The sequence below is a fragment of the Peromyscus eremicus genome, chromosome 13 (assembly GCF_949786415.1).
Source record: "Peromyscus eremicus chromosome 13, PerEre_H2_v1, whole genome shotgun sequence".
Lineage (NCBI taxonomy): Eukaryota > Metazoa > Chordata > Mammalia > Rodentia > Cricetidae > Peromyscus > Peromyscus eremicus.
In genome coordinates this window covers 37,571,698-37,594,652 of record NC_081429.1, presented here as the reverse complement: position 1 = coordinate 37,594,652, position 22,955 = coordinate 37,571,698, and the positions used below count along the sequence as shown (strand labels likewise).

Here is a 22,955-nt window from a genome sequence, read left to right as displayed (position 1 = left end):
CCACTGTGCCCAGACACTTCCTTACCCTTGGCTTGACTATCCACCTTCACTCTGCTCACTCAGACCCCCCCCCCCCGCCCCCGCCCGGCGTGTGTCATTCTGAACCAGCCCCGTACCCGCCCATCACTAACAGCGACGGTTTGACCTTTCTTCAAAAACATCTGTTAGCAACTGCAGCAATCTTCTGTTTGTAAGCACACAGTTGTTTACAAAAAGCTTGTCCACACATGCCCTTGTGTGACAGATTTAGTGTCCTGTCCTTGGTGTGAGAACGGGGCTAAGCCAGCACAGAGGGGTGGCAGGCCCACAACTCACAGCCACACCAGGATTCCTGCTCTCTAGATCCCCAGCCTAGGCTAGGGCTTGCCATGGCTGTAGACTCCCCATGACCAGCTGACCTTGGCGCTGCCCTTGACACCCTCCTGCCCTGGTAGACCAGACATCACTGAATCAGGTGTCATCCAAGGGTAGACCCCAGCAAGGCAGCAGGGAGCACTTCCAGACACCACCTTGGCCCCCAGGTTCCCAGCTCTGCACTTAGACGCTAGGTCAGTCACAACTCACTGTGACCCACTGGCCTGTCCCCACCCTAACCTCAGGCTTCTCATCTGTAAAAGAAGGGTGGTCCTGGTCATCATCACTGTTCCAGTTGGGGTTTCAAAATGACCTCCCCCCAGAGACTCCAGGCTATCTCCATGAAAAAAGCCAGTTCCCTCCAGCACTCTCAATGCTATAGCTCCCTAACTTGGGTCTTCTCTATCTCGCCTCCCTTCTCTCTCTTCTTTTTCTCTTCCCCTCCTCTATTCCCTCTCTTCTGTCCCTTTTCTCTCTTCCCTCTCTCTACTCTATCCCCCCCCCCCGTCCCTGGTTCTGTCTCTTTATATCCTGTCTGTCTCTGTCTCTCTCTCTCCCCACTTCATGCTCCCTATCCGGCATCATCTCTTCTGGATGGTCACGTGTTTAATGCCTATCCCTCTCAACAGACCCACAACTCCCTCAGTGGAGAGGGACTCTGCTGTGTTAGCCTGGATGTCCCAGTGCCCACAGCTACAGCAGAGTTCCTCAACTTTGGTGATGAACGACTCCATCCGGTCCTGCTTCCTGTCTGGGCTATTATTATACACCCCAGTAAGAACATGTGGCTGGGGCCCTTAGCAAAATACTATAAATTCTCCCAAGAGAAGGTGCCCCCTTATGGTGCTATCTATGACCTCCAAGGACAGGCATTAAGGGACATCAGCATCATGTGTACTCATCCACACGCTGAGATGGCCAAGAACAGCATGTGTCTTCATACATAGGCACCTGCTCCTCCAGAGGCATGCCACAACAGACTCTCTTCTGCTAGAGGCCTCAAAAGCCAACTGACACCCCAAACTGTGGGCACCACCATGCCCATGCCACTATAGCCTTAATGCCTGTGCTTGGTATACCCTCAGTTAAGCAGATGCCCATCCCCTGAGAATGCACAAGGCCAGTATCCACCACAAGGAGTATACACACACTGGGCACTCACCTCCTCTGGGACGGCTGGCCAATGGGCACAATCTTATCCTCATAGAATCTTTTCATTGCGAACCGGTCCAGAGCCTGGTCAGCACTGCGGGGAGACACAGATGGTCAGAGAAGCCCACTCCCACACCTGAGGGCCCCTTGTCCCCTCACTCAGGTGTTCTGGAATATTCCTTTACACTGTGTGAAGACATTTCACTGTGGTTGGTTTAAATAGAAGCTAAACAGCCCATAGCTAGACAGGATTTTCAGGGCAGAGAGAATGCTGGGAAGAAGAAGGGCAGAGTTGCCAAGGAGTCGCCAGCCAGACATGGAGGAAGCAGGAAAGCAACGTGGGAAGAAAAAAAGGTAATAAAGCCACGAGGCAGAAAGTAAATTAAGAGAAATCAGTTCATTTAAGTTATAAGAGCTAGTTAGAAACAAGCCTAAGCTATCTGCAGAGGTTTCATAATTAATAAGAAGTCTCCATGTGGTTATTGGGGAGCTGGCTGGCAGGACTGAAAACGTCTGACTACACTCAGACTTCCCTAGGCTTGCACAGTCCCCCAGACAACCCTGGTTGCTGTGGAAGGATAAATTGCTCCTCCAACCATGCTGCACTGAGAAGCCTCCAGCAAGAGCATGCTCAATGTGGCAGTTTGAATGTAACTGGCCCCCCTAAGCTCATAGAGAGTGGTACTATTAGGAGTTGTGGCTTTGTTGGAGGAAGTGTGTCACTGTGGAGGCAGGCTCTGAGATCTCCTATGCTCAAGATACCACCCAGTGTCTCAGTTTACTTCCTGTTGCCTGTGGATCAAAGATGTAGAATTCTCAGCTCCTTCTCCAGCACCAAGTCTTCCTGCGTGCTGCCATGTCCCACCATGACGATAATGGACTAAACCTCTGAACTGTAAGCCAGTCCCATTTAAATGTTTTCCTTTATAAGAGTTGCCATGGTCATGGTGTCTTCACAGCAATAGAAACCCTGATTAAGACATTCAAGCATCTCTAATCCGTATGGCGCAGCACTCAGTCAGGGACTCTACAGCCAAGCTGCTTGGGCACTCATCCCTAGACTACTACTAATTGCTCCTGAGACATAATCCTTTCCATAAAACCTCATTCCCCTCACCAAATGAGGCTTAGAGGAGATTACATGAGGTGACACCCGTTAAGAGCTTGGCAGCCATGGGTGCCCACTCAGCAGACACAAGGCTGGGCTGGTTTCTGATACCCTCCACAGAACCCACCACCCATCCTCTGAGCACACAGAGGTCATTCTGGTGCTCCGATAACTTCCCATCATGCTTACAGTAAATTCAAAGTTCTCATTAAGGCCAGCAAGGCCATTGCTCTCTGTTACCCTGGCTGCCCCAAGCATTCTCTGACTCTATACTTGCCAGGCCCTTTGTTCAAACCCACAGCTCCTCTCCACGACCCACAGAAACCCTTTAGGTCCCTACAGCCACAGGTCCCCCTGACCACATGCCCCCAGCCACTTCTAGCCTCTGTTCTCACAGTCACAATCATGGATGCTACTGACAAACTTGTTTGGTATTTAAAGCCCTCCAGGGCAGGAGTTGGGCTGTGCCCTCTGCATCCTTCCAAGTACCATGGAACATGGTCCTGGACATGGCAACATCTGGGCAGCCAGGCTGCATGAAGGAGCCTTCAGTCTCTGAGCTGAGTCAGGTCAGGACGGGATCTTTCCACCGGCTGGTTCCTACCCTTTCTCCCGAACACCAAGGAAAAAAGAAAACCCTGCCAGCCTGAGATAACTTCCAGCTTGACCCCTGGACCCAATTCTGATGCAACACTGTTCTGGCTTCTTCCTGCCTCATCTAGGGAAATAGAAAGCAACTCAGGGAGGCTACGTGGTCCCCCAAACTGCTGGGTGGGTGTCTCCACAAAGGGGAAAGCTCTCCTCCCTGCTGCCAGCTGTTTTCATCCTGCCTCAGAGCTGAGGGCACTTTCTCCAGCTCTAGAGGCCCCTGCACCTCTTTTTTTTTTTTTTTTTTTTTTTTTTTTTTTTTTTTTTTTTTGGTTTTTTGGAGACAGGGTTTCTCTGTGTAGCTTTGCGCCTTTCCTGGGACTCACTTGGTAGCCCAGGCTGGCCTCGAACTTACAGAGATCCGCCTGCCTCTGCCTCCCGAGTGCTGGGATTAAAGGCGTGCGCCACCACCGCCCGGCGCCCCTGCACCTCTTATTCCCTCTTGCTCCTCTATCTGAGGGCACTTCCTGGCCCCCAGAAGGCATGTGAGTGGGAGAGGGACATCCCCAAATCAATGTCCAGATGACAGAAGCTGGGACAGAAGACAGCTGACCTCTCACCTGGCTGAAATGTTGCTGTAGTGCATATACGCTGCGATGACAACCCCAATCCTGCCTCGGTTTCCCTGCAAGAGGCAAAAAGCAACCATTGTTCCAACAGGCTCTGCTGTACAAAGCCCAACCAGAAGCCTAGTGGCCAAGGATGGGAGAGAAGAGTGCAGTTCTGAAGAAAGGAACACTGAGAAAGGAGGCGGGAGGGGAGCAGTGAGAAAAGCTAGCCCACTCTCCACGGCTAGGAGCTTAAACTGCTGCCCTGCCCTCATTTGCTGGAGGTATACACTTGGGCAGAATCTATAATGTCCTAGAATGGAGAACACAAACAGGTAGGTGAGTACAATCACACAATCTTAGCACCCAGGCAGGTGTGCACACACACACACACACACACACACACACACACACACACACACACAGAGGTACATGCACACAGGTACAGCCTGTGCTCTGACCTTGTTGTGGAGAACAACAACATTGTGGGGGTCTGCATTGAGCCAGGTGTCCATGGCCTTGCAGACGCTACAAATCTTCTCCAGGGCCGGTGTGTGCAGATCAGGCCAGCCAAATTCCAGGACCTGTGGTTGAGACATAAGAAAAGGAAAGTCCGGGGACTCCATCAAGTCAGCCAGCACAGCATGGAAGTAGCCACCAGCAGCCAGGCCTCTGCTCTTGTCCTGCGGAGAGGTAAGGCTTGAAGAGCAAAGGCCATGGCCTGGGACCCAGGCTCACAGTAAGATCTTAGGCAAGCCATGTCCCCCTACCAGAGCTATTGTCCTCATGGATGTGTGCCAAGGTGTACAGCGTAGAATTGTGATCTCAAAGTTTCCAGAGAGGCCTGAGCTCAGTGCTCCAACTCCCCTCCAAGGCTAGTTCAAGGCTGATTCATGATGACAGATGAAGGGATAGGGTCCCCTGGTGCTCACGCCACCTTAGATATACAGACTGTCCATTCTCGGGCCTCTGGGAGAAGTCTGAAGTATGCAGAAGCAGAACTTCCCAGTGATCTTCAGCTCTCAAGCCCACAAGGCCTCCTCAGGCCCTCTCTAATTTCACAAAACACTAAATGAAAAGAGCCGCCCTTTGGCAGGATCCACAGAACATGCCTAAGCCAGCTGTCCACTCTCAGAGACATATATGAGGCCCAGAGAAGTCTGTCACCTGCCTGAGGTCCCACACTGACAGGCACCAGAATCCAGGATGGAAGCCAAGGTCCTCTGCAAAGTCTCTAATAATCAGAGTAACAATCTACAATGCAGAGTAGTCCCTGGAACAGGAGCCTATATAGAAAAGACACAGACACAGCCCCACTCTGCGCTGTGCTCCAGAAACCCTGGGCATTTCCTCCCCAGGGGCAGATGAGGCCAGAAACCACTGTGCGAAATTTCAGTAGTTGGTACTATAGTCATTTTGCAGATCTGAGATACCCTTGAACTTGGAAGTGTCATAGAACCGCACAAGAGCGTGCGTGTGCTCTGTCCTGCTATCCCAGGCTAGACCAGGCCGTGTCATCCTAAAACAGCCACAGACTCACCTTAGCATGGAGTTTCGTGACATCAGGCCTCTGCTCAGATAGGTTGAACAGCTAGAAAGAGACAAAGGAAGAGTGAGAAAGGAGAGAGTTTGTCCCCGCTTGTCAGGAGCCCAGGCACCGGCAAGCCACGAGCCCTGGGACTCCTACACCCGCTGTCACTCTCCTGCCTAACGGCCATGTTTCCACCATGAACACAGGCTGGCCAACAGGATCAGTAGAGAGCGCTCAGGAAAGGTGGAGGCTACCACACTCAGCCAGGCCCCTTGCAAGGGAACATCCTGAACTGGGGATGAGAAGGGATGGAGCCCAGCCCACTGGTGGTGAGTGACAGTGGTTGGCCACCTCTGACTTTAGGACCAAATCCCGAGACAACACCATTTCTCTGTCTTGCAACCTCCTTCCACCATAAAGTGCAGGGTATCCTAGTGGACGCCCTCAAACACGTGGAGTCCTGCTCATGTCCCAGAACGTACCCTGTCTGTCTCCCATGTTCCTTGACCCCCTGAAGGGCTGTGAGGAGTTGCTTGTCTCTCTCATGCCACCACATTTGACAGTAGTTATGTCACCTCCTAGGAGGAGAGGGGACAGACCCCAGAAAGGGCAGGAAGGAGGGGGCCGCGACAGAGCACAGACATCCTAGAACTCTGTATTCCTGGAGCCAGAGAACTCCAGATACTCCCAGTCCCATTAAGGAACACACTTAATGACACTGACGATGTCACAGAGCTGGCTTCGTAAGTAATGGCCAGCCACTCAGCTATATCACAGAGCCAGAAGGAGAACCCAGGACTTTCCGTTATTTGAAGCCAAGCACTTCACTGATGCTCAGCGCGGATGACGGAGAGATTGTTACAGAGGCCTTCAAAGTGTGTGTCCCCCGAGAACTTCAGAATCTGGGACCTTTGAAAGTGGTTAAGGATCTTGCCAGGAGATACGCTTGGATCCAAGCTGATCCTAAGACCAACAACTGATGTCCTGATAGCCAGAGACAGACAGGGATGGCCAGGTGAAGGTGGAGGCAGAGAATGGAACAAGGTGGCCACAAGCCAGGGAAGGCCTCGGAGTGCTGGGAGTGGGCAGGAGAGGGGAAGAGGCGAGGAAGGCAAGTTCCTCCAGGATTCAAGGGAGCGTGGCCTCCCCGTCAACCAGATGCCGGGCCTCCAGAACACATTCCTGTCATTTTAAGCCACATAGTGTGTGGCCACTTGTTCCAGCAACCCCGGTAACCTTGTGCAACCTCCTCAGCCCAGCTCTGCTAAACATGACAAGCAGCACCCAGGAGCTCAGGGCCAGCAGTCCAGCCCCCACATACCTCCCTAGAGCATGGATCTGAGCCTCCCCCAGGAACGGTCACCTTCCTGCTGTAGAGGATAGTTCTGCCACCCACCTCCCGGACATCTGCTGTCTCTAGCCAGCCACGGGATACCCCAAAGCTGCACATGGCCAACTCTACTCCAGGGCTTACACCCAGAACAGCTCCACCAGCCAGCCAGACCTCAGCTCTCTCTAGGATCCGTTCTAAAGGTGAAGAGGTTATCGGAGGGCCTGGCTTGTAGTGCAGGCTCAGTTAACATGAAACTGTGTCTTTATTCTCTTCTCCTAGTCTGCACACTGACACATTCACACATCCTCACCCTCACACACACACACTCACTCACAGGTACTCACACATTCTCACACTCAACACACACTTGGTTCCAGACGCTACACTCAACAGCACACGCTCTCCTGAGAATCAGCTCTCTCTGAGATAAAGTGAAGACCTGGCTGGGCCTTGCAAGATGCCCAGGGTAACAGAAGGAAGGCGTGCTGGCAGGGGAGTGAGCAAGAGGGAGGGTGAGGCCTACCCACCAGGTAGTTGCCCCCATGTTTGGACTTCAGCATCTGGGCCACTTCACGGAGGTTGCTACGGAAGTTCTCCTCATTGGCTGTGCTGGGGAAGGACACGGCGATGATGCGCTCGGTGACATACACCAGGTCCAGCTCACAGCTGTCCTCCATGGCTCGGCTCACACTCATGTTTCTAGAGAGACTGAGTAGAAGACAGGTCCAGGTCAGAACCCAGTAATCCAACCCTGCCTCTAACACACTATGGATGTTTCTAAAAGGATCCAGAAGGGAAGGAGTGACTGGGAGGGTGCTCCCCAGAATCCTGGAGCAGAGCCCTGGCCATCTCCATGCACTCAAACTGAGAAGACAGGAGGCCTCCCTGGGGAAGGGGGCAGCTCAGGTGATAGGCTCACATGGGCTCCAGCTGAGCCAGAGGCCAGGAACATTCCAGCCTCCCTCAGGCAGACTGACCCCTGCACTCCATCCCCAGCTCTCCCTGCAGAGATCATTCTTGGCCCAGGGCCCCCCTCATTCCTAAAGGCCAGAGACGTGAGAGGGTGCTGGGTGTTTGCTGCAGTGGTTTCAGGGGTCCTAGGAGCAGTGGGAGCCCCTGGGCCAGCAACTGTCTTTCCTCTAGACACAGGGTGAGGGAAACTGGGAACTCACAGCTTTATGCCATCTGCTTTTTCTACCAGAGGAGGAGTCATGTTATCTACTGAGGTTCCTCCTCCATACCCTCCTCCCCGTGTTACCTGTTACCGCATCCTCCCTCCCTAGCCAAGGTGGGCAACACTCCTTATTTCGCCAACCTTCACTATACTATAGCAGTATGGGGTTGAGGTTGGAAGGGGGTTAAAAGCAGCAGATCCTCTGGCCTGGGTGACAAAAGAGACCCAGGACATCAAGGAGCCTAGAAATATCCAGATTCCACCAGACTGGGTTGACATGGGCCCAGATGTCGGGATAGGTGTAGACAGAGGGCAGCCAAGGACAGTTCTCTCCGATGACATGGGGGTAAAAGTCTCTCCGATGACTGGGGAAGAAGCCCAGTTAGACCTGGACCGGAATCCCAGTCCCTATTGTATCTCAGCAGCCACTGAACCAGAGCTCTGACTACAACCCAGGGGCCAGACGCCATCTGGACACTTACTCCAACTGTTGATACAGAGTAACCCCTATTCTCCATAGTCCTTTGGTCCTGGCTCTAAAGAAGGGACTGCATCCTCCTCAGAAAAACTCATAAACCCAGCCCATTCCTTTCTAGCCTTTCCCTCTGAGAGGCAGAGGAGGGAGAGAAGCCAAGACCGCAACAAGCATGAGTCAGAGGTGGCCATCCTGGGGTAGTGGACAGGATCGACCTACCCAGCAGTTCCACTATCAGGCTGGTTCCCAGGAAGGACACAAAGGCAGAACAGCGCCACCGGCTGGACAATGACTGGCATCACAGCTTTAAGTGTACCAAGCAGTGGAAGGATGGGGTTGGGGGACCACAAAGGGCCATCTGGGTCTATAGGAGCTCTAAGCAGAAACCAGGGAGCCTCAGAATGAAGGTAGAGAGAGGCAGGGTGTGGGCAAAGCTTGGAGTCTTCCTGTGTGTTCTCTTCCCTGTGCGGAGAACTCTACCAAGACCTCTCCACAACAGTCAGAGACCTCATCCACAGAGTCAGAACCAGCATGGGCCTCGATGGCAGCCGGCCCTGAGTGCCGCTTCTGACCAGTGGGTGACCTTGAACAAGTCACTGCAGACATTCAGCAGCTCATATGCCAATACACAGACCTCCAGTGCCTTTACAAGGACTGATGAGCTCATGCGGGGAAATACAGAGTCCACCTCAAGGTCTGATCTAAAACTCACAATGATGATGGCCAAGGGCCACCTGAACTCTAGGCCCCTCACTAGGGCTGTAGAGCATCAGTCTTAGGACTCAGGATGGGACATGAGAATGCCCATACCCCATATCCTCCCTGTGTGCCGAGCGTACCTGAGAGGCTGTGGCTGCGGCTGGATGCTTGGGGAAACTCTCATGGAGTCCTGGAAAAGAGAGAAGACACAGTATTACAAGGGAAGGGGAGGGGGGGCACAGGAAGGGAGAAGCAGAAAGGAGCCCAGAGCGTGGGCCACACACAGCTCCTCACCCCCTCCTTGATCAACACTCCATCCCCGTCACCATAACACACCAACACCCCAGCCACAAAAACCCAAAGGCCACAAGTACCTGCTGTGGGAGAGACCCGGTTAGGTTGGAAAGAGGAAATCTCTGATATAAAGACACACAGCCACCTGGCTGGCTCCCCTGCTCTGGGGACACACCAGCAGTGGCTGGATTGGCAGAAATGCACCTCGCCCTAACTTTACCGGTCATCATAATAGTAACCTCAACTAAAGATCACAGACAGCAGCCACCAATGCTCTAGGGAAGCGAAGAGTATCTATCCTCCTCGGGCTAGCACTGAACCTGTGTCCTCTGCCACAGCCACCCCTCACTCCCCCTCCTCCAAAGCCACAAGGCTGAGTCACCGAATCGATGGAAAGCTTTGAGACGGAGCAGCAGGTGGGTGATTTACCATGGGAATCCACAGCCCCACATGTCTAAGGCTCCGTGCCTCTTCTCCTGTCTCCCCTGCCCCACATGTCTAAGGCTCCGTGCCTCTTCTCCCGTCTCCCCTGCCCTACATGCAGGGTATCGGCAGTACAAAATTAAGCCCAATAAACCCAAGCTGGTGACTCAACTTTGCAGGGCAGCAGAGTGACATCCAGTGAAAGCATAAAAATCAAGCCACACAGACTTGTGTGGCTCTAGGCTCCAGCATCCTGCTGGGCAGCATGGGAGACGCTTAGCCCATTGCACCTGGTGAAATGTCACCAGGATGTCACAGAAAGACAGGGAAGCCATCAATAGCTTGTTACGGGTAGGCAAGCAAAAACAAACAAACAAACAAACAAACAAACAAAAATATGCAGATGAGTCTCCTCACTCAGTACCTAGCACTTGGTCAATGGCAACTATCACTTTAACTGTCACTCTTCTATCAACAAGAACTGAAAGAGAAGTTCCGGAAAGGGAAGGGACAACCATCCATCATCATGAAAAAAAAAAAAAAAAAACAAAAAAACAAGTCCTGTTTTCCTCTCCCTCAGCAGCCACCGTCTACTCCCACCCATCCAGAACAGGGCACCCCAGTTCTGAATTCCTGGGCTCCACCGAGCCACCTTCCCTGGCCACCAAATGGCAGCCTCCCTTGGAGGCAGCAAGACCACAGTCTGCAAAGAGCAGGCACATAAGACACACGGTGACTCACCCCTGAATCCCTGGGAAATTGATGACGGAGCAGGATTCGAACTCAAGGAGCCCAAGTGGAGGGTATAGCGCCCAATATGCAGAGTGTTGGGCTCTGAGGTCCAGCTCCCCATGGAGGACAGAGTCAGGGCCCCTGGCTGTGGGAGGGCTGGCCACCCCGCCACAGTGGGGCTGCTCGGGGCTCAGCAGAACTAAGTATAAGGAGGAGCCGAACAGCGCTGTCAGAGGAACGATTCTCAGTCTCTCAGCATTTCCTGCCCTAGGACTGGGGGTTGCGTGAGTCAGGCTAGGGCAGGAGAGGCGGGGACCAGGGTGTTTGGTTTTCAAACCCTAAACCAGGCTGTTTCAAAACTCCCCACCCCGAAGCACGCAGAAAGCCAACACTTCATCCATCCCATTGCACTGGTCTCTGATGAGGAGGCCTTGACTCTCCTCAGGCCCTGGGCTGTGCTCCAGGCTCTAGGGCCACCCTGCTATAAATAGCCCCTAGGGCTTCATCTGCTACGGATCCACAGCCACTCTTGAAGGAAGCTACCACAGCTGCTTTGAACAACTGGAAGCCACAACTTAGCCAAGGCTTACGGTGCAGCCAAGACCAGGGCCAGTCGCAAGCAAGGAGCTGGAGGGAGACATTGGGCCATCTGAGCCAGAACTGACAAAGGAACTGGAGAGCCAAGCAGAGCTGGGAGCCTCCAAAGGCACAGGGCAAAGGATGCACAGGACCCAGAGACCAGGCTCTCAGTCCGGTTCCCCACCACCCTCTGGCCAAGGTTATAACACTCCACATTCCTGACTCCCGCCTGGAAGATAAATACTTGGCCCAAACAGAGTCTGGCCCCTGCCGCCTCCAGAGGTGATAAGAAAGGTCCAGGCACTCTGAAGCAGGGTGGCTGGGGCAGAGATGCACAGGGGAAGCTGTCCTGGGCAGGGGACAGGGACTAACAGCTGGACGGTCACCCCTTGATGAATCACAGGGCTGGGCTGCACTCATACCAACAGGGCTTCCTGTTTTCTGCAAGGTTTGGGGACACATGACCCTTGCTGGCAGAAAGCAGGCTTGCACAGGGACTGTGGATGCATCATGAGCACAGAACAGTAAAGAGGCAGCCAGGAGCAAACACACCCCTCCCGGTGCTCCAGCCTGCCCAGGTGACTCCCTATGAGACAGAAGGGTAAGTTGAGGTCTGGAGTCGGCTCTGTGGCCCGCTCATGGCCGACATTCCCTTGCGGGTTAAACTTTCACGGAGGCTGTGTTCTAGGCACCTGGGAGCAGAAGTGGAGAGGTCCAAGCCTCACCCTCCTTCTGTACAGAGAGATCATTGTCAGTCCACCCGGCAGGACACACAGTGGCTTAGTCTCATGAACTCGTTGGTAAAATGGGGGCCACACAGGGCTCTGCAATCTTTTACCTGCCCCACTTGGGACTCCCTGGGGAAGGTTTATTTTAAAAAGGAAAATAAATTCTCTGCCTGCCTGGAATCTCATTCTTTTCCCCTCTAGGGAATCTCAAAATTCTTAACTTCCTATGAGCCCCTCCCAAGACGGACCAATAATAGAACTTTTGATCCAACTCCCCAAGCACCGAACAGTCTGCCCTATCCTCATCTCTCAAACATGTCTCTCTTTTGCAGAAAGGCCTCCATGAAAGGGGATGCCGTAGCCTCCCCCCCGAACAGTCTTTCCTCACTGTCAGGACGTCCCTCCTCATATCTAACCCTCATCCTTCCTGCTCTGGGCACCAACTCTTTTTTCCTTGGTCCCCCCTGCAGGCGAGAGCTGACCGCATAACTCAGGCGTTCCTGAGTAGCTCCGTGTCTGCAGCTTCAGGCTGCGCTATTTGCCACCTTCTGCTCCCCATGGCCTATCCACGCAGCAAGAGCTATGGGAACCTCGGGTCTCTGGTGGGGCTTGTTTGCAGCTAGAAGCTGGGAGAACTCCTGCTTTCCCTTCAAGAGTAAACAAAACACCTCTGGACAGAAAAAAAAAAAATGGTCTCCTGAACCTAGGTCCCCAGGGTCCCAGCTGAGAGGAGGGTCTACCAGTGAACACCAGGGGTCGAGTGAGGCAGCCAGAGCCCAGCCCTTCATTCCTGCATCTCCTCGGGTTGAGGTCCCCCACACAGGCCCCTGCGGCCACACCTCTTCCTGCCCCCCCTTCCTGCCCACCACTTGGATTTTTCCAAAACAAAGTGCGACACAGCACACGTCTGCAGCCTTCACTGCACACCAGCTCCATCAGAGGAAACCGCCTGGAGAGGCCAGAGCAGGAAACACCCCACAAACAAGCCAGTGCCCTGAGCCGGTTCCTCCTTCCCCCTGCCCAGCGCACAGGAGAGCCCCGGGCAGCCAGGAGACCAGTACTGCAGCCCCGGGTCAACCCACCTATGACAGATGTCTGGAAGCCTGACAGCGGGTTTCCATTCCTCTGCAGCAGGCAGGCCCTTTCTGGGATCTGCTCTCCTGCTTGCCCTTCTTACACTCCCTCACTAAGACTCATTTGCTCCGTCCTCCAACCTCCAGACGAGGCACCACCCTGACCCACCCTGACACACAACCACTTGCAGATTCTCTGATCCCACACCAACCAAGGTCTTTCCTGAAAACTAAAACAAGATACCATCAAACACAACTAAGTGGTCACCTCTTCCATGCGACCAAGGTCAGGCATGCCCTCGGGGTCATTAGCTCTTCTAGAATTCTAACTGGACTCCTTCTGGCTTGGCTATAGTTATGGATTCCATTTGGCCCAGGCTAGGGATGCAGGGTCAGAAATCCTAGAACGTAACTTCTAAACATGCCCAGAACATCAACTAAAAGTAATGATTCAGAGGCTACCACTCTCCCTTGGCCAAGGGTTAAGCGTCCTGGATGACTCGTATCCAGAGACACTCAACGGATACCTCAAGTTTCTGTTTCCTCATCTATAACACGGAGCCACAGCATCTGCCACACACCTCGTCGTGAAGGCATACGACCTCCCAGCCTAGCTCCTGGCCCCGAAAAGAAATAAGGGCAGTGAGACCAGCTAGTATTTACTAAGCACCCATCATAGCTGGGAGTGCCTGGAGCTAGTTCATCCTTTGCCATAACACACACCAAACTAAATTCCCGAAAGCATCCTGAGTACCAGTAGACGGGGATCCTCACGTACCTCCAGGGAGCCTTCCCCCAACCTCGGAGTCCACGCGGCCCCTGCACAGTTCCACTCCTTATTGCTGGCTCTATGGCGGCCCAGGATGGTGCAGCAGTATTGGTGGGCCACCCTCGGGAGCTGCTACAGCTCAGCCCCTCCCTGCGGGGCCCTCCCTACCAGAGGCCAGGCAGCTGTGGGATGATAGGGCCCCGTGCCATCAACAGCTCCCCCTGTGCCAACCGCCAAAACCACTCCCTGTTCCTCTCCAGGCCTGCAGTGGACGGAGGGGCCAGCATGGGGCACAGGGTAGAAAAGACCCGAGGAAGGTGAAGTGTCCTCTGTGGGGCCCCGCCAGGGGGGTAGAGACAAGCCAGCCCCAGCAGAGATCAGGGGCTCCTGTGCCCTAGCCAGAGTTCCTTCTGATTGAGGAACTTGTCCCCTGCCCGCCCCCCCCCCAATAAAACCGAAGACAAAATGAGCAAGGACCAGATAACCTTTCAGAATCCTGAATCAGAAGCTGAAAAGTCACACAGCATTCGCCATTTCCCGAGACTCCTGGCTCCAGGCAAGCATCCCCAACCGTGTCTCCAGCATCTAGGGACACCTTAAGAGCCCAGGGCCCCTTTACAGAGCCCTGTTTCCCTCCACCCTTTCCAAGCCTGCCTTCCACCAAGCCTAGCTCTCAGATCCGCCTCTCTGTTCCTCCCTCACCCAGTGCCATGGCACAGTGGTGAAAACCGTTGCCAAGCCTGAACCCAGCAAGTGACTTCATGGGCCTTCTCTTTTCCCAACACTCTAGTCAAGCCAGCCAGGCCCCCTTCAAGAGAGTTGCGAAGGTCGAAGGGCACTGCTCCCCCCCCCCCACTCCTGCTCGTTACCCGCTGCGAGCAGTCTTGGCCCCTACCCTCCTTATACTCACCCCTTCCTGGAGGCTTTTGGGAGAGCTTCCACCCTTGCGGTCTCCTTCCCCCTGTAGGCAGAGGAGAGGCTGTCAGAGATGGGGCAAGATGAACAGTGTAAGGTTCCAGACTTCCTACCTGCTGGGATCAGGGTGGAGCGTGAAAGGGTATCAGAAGGTCGGGGGGAGGAGGGGGGGTTGTGTTACTCAAACACCTATTTGTCCACTCAAAGGCCCGATAGAGAAAGGTAAACCCTCTCCTTCGGGCCCACCCCTGTGGGACACTGTTATTCCATTCTGAAGATGAGAAAGCTAAGGCCCAGCACGCTCTCCCTCACCTGAAGTCCCACAGGTAGGGTCTTTGCCTCCAGCCCATAGTTTCAAGCTGGCCTTTCCCATCCAACAACTCTTCCAGCCTCAGTTTCCCCCATTGCAGAGCCCCCCACATTCTTCTCATCCTCTCCCATCCAGCCTGGAGGAAAACTCTGCTCATGTAGTCCAAAAGATCGGTGGGAGGTCTGCTCAGCTTTCTCATATTCCGCCACTCCCATGCCCTCTTTGTGTGTGCATGTGGTTGTATGTGTGCGTACGTGTGTGTACGTGTGTGTGTGCGTGTGCGTGTGCGTGTGCGTGTGTGTGTGTGTGTGTGTGTGTGTGTGTGTGTGTGTAGATGCACATGCATGTGGATCACCTTCACAAACCTGTATTACTAAAGCAGACAGGTCCTGCCCCCTTCCTACTCTCCCAAGCAAGATTGGCATTTGAGACAGGATCTCTCACTAGCCTGGGACTTGTCCCCAAGGGTCCCGCTATCTCTCCCTCCCCAGCCCTGTGGTTACAAGCATGTGCCACCCGACTGGGCTTTTTTCCCAGGTCTTTTCTGGGGATCGAACGTAGACGTTCAGGCTTGTACAGGTACTTCCCTGATGGAGGGTTACCAGGGCCTCCTTTTTTTTGTTTGTTTTTTTTTAAAGAGGTCTCACTACGTAGCCCAGGCTGACCTAAACCTGAGGGTAACCCTCCTGCTTCAGCCTTCTGGATGCCAGGTTGACAGGCCTGAGACATTTAGCATATTTCTTGCAGACAGGCTTCGTCATTGATCTCCTCCACAGCCCCACCCTGCTCCCTCTCTGTCGGCCTCACTCAGGCAGCCCATGGCTGCACACAGGTTCCAAGATCATCATCGGCACCCCTTCCTCCAGGCTCCAACCCCTCCCCCATCTCTAAACCCACCCTTCCCGCAACCCCCTTCCAACAGGGGCCCCCTCATTCTGGCCCTTCTGTCACTCACCACATCCACTACATTCTTGGGGACAGTCTCCGTGGTGATGGGCTAGGGACAAAAACAGAAAACAGTGAAACAGGGAAATGCTGGCACAGCTGCCTTCTAGGCCGGCAGTCAGGGTGGTAATAAGGGCACAGTCCCAAGCTTCAAGACATCACTTGGCTAGTCCCAAGCTGGGGAAGCAGCCTTTGCAAAATGACACACAATCTTATTAGTCATGGTCATGGAGCCATCCAGTTCCGCCCTCACCAAGGGCCCACACTAGGTGTCCGCGCAAGCCTCAGACCACTCAATAAATGAGGATGACGGGACGGACGAAGCACCCTTGCTCCAGCTAGCCAGGGCTTTTCGCCTCCACTGTGTCTATCCAGCATGAGAACCCATCAAGGCAGGGACTACCATGGCCTGCTAGCCCCAGCAAACGGACAGAAGTCACGAGAGAGGCCCAGGAGTATGGGCTCCTGGGGTCAGAGCCTGCCTGCCAAATACCGCCCAAGTCCCAGCTCTCCAGTGGCCTGTTGGCCCCACCCTTGGTACCTCTGGTACACATACACACAAAGCACGTCCATACTCACTCGACACTGTGCCTTCTCCTCCTCCTTGGTGGCTCTGATTATACCCTATATGGTACCCCATCTGTGCCTTCCTAAAGGAACGGTCTTATCTGGCCCTATATACTGCATTCCTCAGTTAATTCGGGAATTTGAGATTTTGTTTTTATTTTTATTATGTGCATGTGTGCATATCCATGTGTGGATTTGTTGACATGAGTGCAGGGTGCCCATACAGACCAGTAACATCAGATCTCTGGAACTAGATTTACAGGTGGTTACAAGCCATTCCACAGGAATACTGGGAACTGAACTCCGGTCTCCTACAATGAGCAATACATGCTCTTCACTGCTAAGTCATCTCTCCAGCCCTGATTTTGGATTCTGGGTCTACCTTCATCCAAGTAAGCATAAGGACATTTTGATCAGCTCAATAGTAACTCCCTAATGCCAGGAACCAGGGGGACCAGAAGTGGGCCAAATATGCACAGATGGGCCATCCCAGCATCCTCCCTCCACCCCAGTCCACACAGGAGCTTCATCCTAAAAGTGTCCAGAAGAGTAAAGGGGGTGGGGGTAGGGGGATAGGAGCTTCCAAGGCCAATCTCACCTCCTCATCATCCCTAGAGTTCTATCCGTCACTCCAAGAGAGGACTGTGACCACCAGAAAGGCTATTGGCACTGGGTGTCCCACCTACCTAGAACTTCTGAGTCATCACATGCTGTAGGGACCAGGAGTGTGTATCTCCAACAGGGTCCTGGATGGCTCTACGAGGAGACAGCCCAGCCCACACCCTGACTCTGCTGTCAGCAGGTGACCATAAGTAGGCTACCTGTCCTTGCGCCCACCTACATGGCTGCCTGGGGTAATTGCATGTTGAGTGAATGGAATAAAGGCCCCCTATGAAGAGGGCCTGGCTCCTAGCACAGGCTAGTCCTTACTGTTCACCCTCTCATTCTGGAGTTCCCCCCACAACACAGAGGCCCGCCCAGCCCCGCCCTACTCAGACCCGTGCCCAGCCTTCTCCAAGCCATAAAACTACAGGCCTCAGCAGAGTGGGAGAAATGCACCCTTCCTGCCAAGGATCATCTGAGCACTGTCCCCTCTGCCCCCACCCCTTCCCTTGCCAGCTGGAGGCCAGCCACGGGCAAGAATCGCCAGCAGTCAGATGCCTTCAACACACTGTCCCGCATGTCTCCTGAGGAGCTAAAAATTTCCAAACACCCAGATTGCCCTGCAGAGTTCATAACCTCAGCCCAGCATGCATGCATCCCTTCGACCCTAGTTCTCCAGGACTAACTACCAGCCCTAAACTACCTGAGAATGGAAAAATGCAGGGACTGGGTCCCAGCTGGGCAGAATTGGCTAAGGCTGCCCAAGCTCTCACATGGCACAGTAGGGAAGCTCCCAGAGACTCTCCAGGGCAGGCAAAGACTCAGAAGTAGCAGCCTCAGAGAACTGTGGGGCCTCGATTATACTTCAAGCGCAGGTCCCCCATGCAAACAGGCAGGCAGGCACGCACACACACACACACACACACACACACACACACACACACACACAAACCCTCCCTGGTTGATTTCTAGTCCTAAGGAAAAGAGGTGTTCATTTATTTTATATGTATGTGTATGTGCCTGAGTGTACATATGTGTACCACCTGTGTGCAAGTGCCAGTAACCTAGAACTGGGGTTACTGGTCACCTAACGTGGGTGCTGGGAATTGAACCAGGTCCTCTGCAGGAGCACCAAGTACTCTCAACTGTTCCGCCATCTCTCTAGTCTCTGATTTTTTTTTTCCTTAGAACACATTGCTCTCCAACCCTCTATTTTATATTTACCAACATCCTTTACAGCCTGTCTCTCACCGAAATAGGAGCCATGCCCACACTGAGCATAGAACAGTGCCTGGCACACTGTGGGCCCTGGGGAAACATCTGTGGAACGAACAGTCTCCTTGCTCCCTTCTCTGATACCCTAATCATACTCAGAATTGACTGACAATACAACAGCAGCCCAGGTCCCCTGGACGTGTGAAAGCCTTCACCTTCATTTTTTGTTTAGTTTTAGATCAGGACCTTTCCAAACCACATGCATGCATGCATGCATGCATACACACACAAATGCATGCACGCATGCACACACATGCACACTACCTCCTCACATGCCACTCTCAAGACAAGTACTACTACAGGGCCTTGAAACATCACCTCCTCCTGCCCTCTGACGCACAGACAGGAACTGAGGTGTAGGCGGAAGACCTGCCAGGATCTTGAATAAGATGCAAGGCAGGACCAAGTTGCCCCAGGCCTGCAGAGCCCAGGGTCAAATTCATTTCACTGCCCCTCTCCTGGGGTCAGTTGACATCTCAAGGTCAGCTACATAAGGTTGGTTCACATGGAATCTAAGCAAGGACAATGCTGGCATCACACAGGAGTCCCTAAGCCCTGCCAGCCCAGGTCTAGAAATTGAAAGTGGCACCCCACACACACCTGTCTTGCATTCTGCACAGTAACTCTGTCCCTGAGAGGCCATGCCTCCTCACATTTGGCGCCTGACTTGCTTCCCCTGTCTCCCCCTAGTGCCAGCCGTGATCTAGAGATACCTTTTCCCAAGGCTAAAGCAACAACAACAGCTTGATGTGCAACAGACTGGGGACCAACCAGGTTCTGTGGGTTTTCATCCCAGCTCTCATAGCATCCTGGGAAGTGCATGTCACTCATCTCACAGATGAGGCGAATGGACAACGCCCGGAGGAAGAGAGCTGGCATCTGAACTGCCCTCATGTCCTCACAGGCTCCCTGCGTCTCTCACTCCCTGTGTGTGTGTGTGTATAGGTATGCGTGTGCTTGAGTGCACCTATGTGGAGACCAGAGGACAACATCATGTATCTCCCTCTATCACTCTGCACCTCACTGATGGGATGGCCAGCAAGCCCCAGGGCTCTTCCCGTCACTACCCAGTGCTCGAATTACAGGCAAGAACCACTGCGCCTGGTTCTCCATGGTGCTGGGATTGAACTCGGGGTCTGCATGCTTGCACGTCAAGCACTCTTGCCTACCGAGCCATCTTCCTAGCCCCGTTCAGCAGAGACCCCCACTTCTGGGGCCCTCAAGGCGAGCTACAGCAGACCCTCGCCGAGGGTCACCACTAAGAACAGACTGCTTCCCTGCACTTTCCTAGGAAGACTGGGAAACGCGAGAGACTGCGGTGGGAGAGAGCGCGCAGAGGACTTCCTGAATTTGCCGTGAACCACAGGGTGGGTAAGGAAGCTGCACATCCTTTCTTCAATTCCCCTCCATCCACCCGAAACAGACACGCATGCCCACTCGCTTCCTGTGTACACGCTGACTGATCGAAGGTGAGCATGTCCTGGAAGACTGGAAGGCTGGGACACCTGCCTGCGGATCATATGGTAGAATGCACTGGTGGCCTGCCAGGGAGGCTGCGTCGGGGGGAAAAATGTATCTGTGGGCTGCTGTTTAGAAGAAGGAAATACTGGGCCTTGGGGATGCCCCAGCCTTAGCCCAGGGCTCGGGGGCAAGAGGGAGGGTGCAGAATGCAGACTCAGCCTCCAGCGGAACATTCTGTCCAGAACTCTTCAAACCCTCGGCTCTAGCCTGCCAGCTCTCTCTCTGCTCTTGTCCCAGGGGAAGTCTGGAATCTGGGCAGTTTGGGAGCCAAAAAGACCCCGTGACATCACATCTGCCACCACGCTGATGATCTGTGAGGTCACCCAGCACTACCTATCTTGGGAGGGAAAGGGCCTGGGAGCTAGTGGGGACAGCCAGAAGGGGCTGGAATTGCTCAGCTCCAGGGCCCAGGGAAAACTATTCTGGGCCCACTTCTTTCCCAAAATAGAACCGTAAGTAGATATGGGGTCGGGTGCCGAAAGGCGGGGGACAGGGCATGGCATTTGGGGATATTTAGCAGAGTATGGTAGTGGGGGGCTGGGTTGCCTACTGGAGGCCCAGCCTCATAACACCCCACGAGGGCACCTTCTCAAGAGTAATGATAACAACATCAACCCACAGGCAGCAGCGGTGGCAGAGGAAGCCAGAGCCTCCACTCCGAAAGCCAGCTTTGGGTCAACTGTTTGCCCAGGCCTCCTGAGCCATCCTTCCACTTCACGGTCACAAGGGTTGGAGAAGGAGCATTTGGCTCCTCTTCTGGCAGTTTCCAGGAGGATACTCAGTTCTATGTAAGCCCAGGTCTGCCCTCCGAATCTGTGTCCCTGCTCTGCGCCACTCCAAAAGCACCGAGAGGCGACGGGGGAGGTGGGCATGGGAACAGCTAGGGCTGAAGAAGCAGGACCCAGGGCAGGCAAGAGGCCCAGGTGGCAGGAACGCTGACCTAAGTGTTCAGGTCAGGCTGCTGCCAAGGCCATTGCCTCTCTCAGACACACTCAGGCCATCAAGGGAAAAGAACAGGCTCTTGGTGATTAAGTGGAAAGCTATGTCTGACTTCCGCACCCCCAGAGGAGCGCCAAGCAAGTCTGTTCCTGTCCTCAGCCCCTCCCCCAAGCCAACCCTGAGGGGCCCGGCACTATAGCATGGGCTAAGGACATCCTCACCAGCCACACCTCAGGGCTAGGCAGAGTACTGAGTCCTTCTGAGCACAGCTCTCCTCCCCCGGGGGGCCAGGTCTGACATAAGGCTGTGCCTCCTCCACATCCTTCGGTTAATCTGGCCCAGAGCCCATGAAGCCCCTATTTCATGTCTACCCCAGTCCCTTCCACCTGCCATCCCATGGCCACCTCTTCCTGCCAAGCCACCCCCAGTTGGCAGCAGACTCCCACTCTAAAAGCCTGCTTTGGGTCAATTGCCTGTTCAAGGACCCATAATGGCCCTTAGTGCTTAGCACTCAAGGTCCTATTCTCCACCCAAGCCATGAACTCCTCTAGGCCTGGTCCCTCCCTCTCTAGCCCCAGAGTCAAAAGTTGGTTCTCTTCCCTGTCCCCAGCCTGGCCCTCCTCTCCGGCAGAGTACATTCCCACCTCCATCTTACAGCACTCCCCACCTGCCAGCCGGGGCCACCAAGTGGGTGTCCAGACCCAGGTAATATGCAAGGTGTCCTCTCCCCAGAGCAAGAGCAGGCTGGCCGACATTTATAACCGTATTTGTTTACCTGCTTCTGCAATTTGTACCAAGGCTTAAGTTCTAGTCCTAGCACCTTCTAGAACCCTCTCTACTCCTTCCTCCAAACCGGCCCTGCCAAAAGAGGCAAGCTCTCCAAGGCACTGCACAAGTGGGTTCGCTTATTCCCCTGAGCCCCAAGGCTCCCCCTAGTGAGAGCCTAGAGTCAGGCACTGATGCATTCTATGGTATGGTCCTCTGTGTGTGTGTGTGTGTGTGTGTGTGTGTGTGTGTGTGTGTGTGTGTGTGTGTCCCCGCCTTGCCTCGACCTGGCAACCCTGTGTACCCTCGCCTGGCAGCCCAGCCTAGGCTTATACCACCTGGACACAGCTCTGCCCCAAACATCAGGCTGCTGAGGGCAGGAGCCTGCATCCTAACTGAGCCTCTCCCAGTAGTGGTCAAAAGAGGCTTTGACCTCTGACCTCTGGGGACCATGTCCCTTGCCGGCCCTGAGTAAAGACAGGATCCGAGTGGGCCTGAGGAGGCTTGTAGCTGGCACCCCACCCCCAACAGGTGTCAGTGATTAGTGAGGGGTTCCAGCAGCAGACATCAGCCGAGCAGCCCAGCAGTCCAGCAGCCGGGTGGGCCATGTTTGATGTTTGAAACCTCTTCCTGGCTCTCAGACCCACCCTCCCCCTGGACAATCTCCACCTCCTAAGTGCTGCTTTGGGGAGCAATAGAAAACAAGCCCAAGCCTCCCAAGCATGGCCTCAGGCACCCAACCCTTCTGGACAATGCAACCCTCGCTGTGCCTGACTGAGCTGCACAACCGCCTCCCCCGTCCGGGGTCTTCTGGAAGCTCAGGCCCACAGGCTCCCTCCCTTTGGAAGCCAGACTCCGATCAACCTTCCCTCCTGGCATGGCTCCATTTTCCAGACTTTTCTAAAGATGGCCACCCATGTCCCTCTCAGCACCCTGGGATTAAATTCATCAGACCCACAAAGCATTTCCCTGTCACAGTCCTTGATGGAGGAGATGAAATTTGCAAGCCAGTCCTCCAGTTTTCCCAGACCAGCTCATCGCCCTCTTCCTCCTCCTCCTCCTCCTCCTCTTCTCCTTTTCTGTTGGTTAGTTTTGTTTTGTTTTGTTTTGTTTTGTTTTTTAAAAAAAAAAACAGGATCTTACCTGGTGGTGGTGGCGCACACCTTTAATCCCAGCACTCGGGAGGCAGAGGCAAGCGGATCTCTGTGAGTTCAAGGCCAGCCCAGGCTACAGAGTGAATTCCAGGAAAGGTGCCAAAGCTACACAGAGAAACCCTGTCTCAAAAAACCAGGATCTCACCATATACCAGGCTGGCCTTATACTCCATAGAGCTGAGAATGACCTTGAACCTCTGAACTTCTTGCTTTCACTTCCTGAGTACTGGAATTACAGGCACGTATCACCATGCCCAGGTTCATGCCATCCTCTTCTAACAGGAGGCAGCCAGATGCCTGCTGCTCCAGACCCTATGATGGGGGTCCTTTATATAGCACTT

At 54.0% G+C, this 22,955-nt stretch overlaps 1 protein-coding gene across 6 annotated transcripts in view; it reads right to left on the bottom strand.

Moving 5' to 3' along the window:
* Tns1 (tensin 1) overlaps positions 1–22,955 on the bottom strand; it is a 174,184-nt gene that overhangs the window by 85,221 nt on the left and 66,008 nt on the right. For all 6 annotated transcript variants that reach the window (XM_059278370.1, XM_059278366.1, XM_059278367.1 and 3 more), the window contains 8 exons: positions 15,801–15,842; positions 14,531–14,581; positions 9,163–9,212; positions 7,202–7,382; positions 5,351–5,401; positions 4,272–4,394; positions 3,823–3,887; positions 1,517–1,600 (listed from right to left, as the gene is read on the bottom strand). In XM_059278370.1, the coding sequence (XP_059134353.1) occupies positions 1,517–1,600; positions 3,823–3,887; positions 4,272–4,394; positions 5,351–5,401; positions 7,202–7,382; positions 9,163–9,206 (548 nt within the window). In that variant the 5' untranslated portion in view covers positions 9,207–9,212; positions 14,531–14,581; positions 15,801–15,842. The remainder of the gene's footprint in view (positions 1–1,516; positions 1,601–3,822; positions 3,888–4,271; positions 4,395–5,350; positions 5,402–7,201; positions 7,383–9,162; positions 9,213–14,530; positions 14,582–15,800; positions 15,843–22,955) is intronic.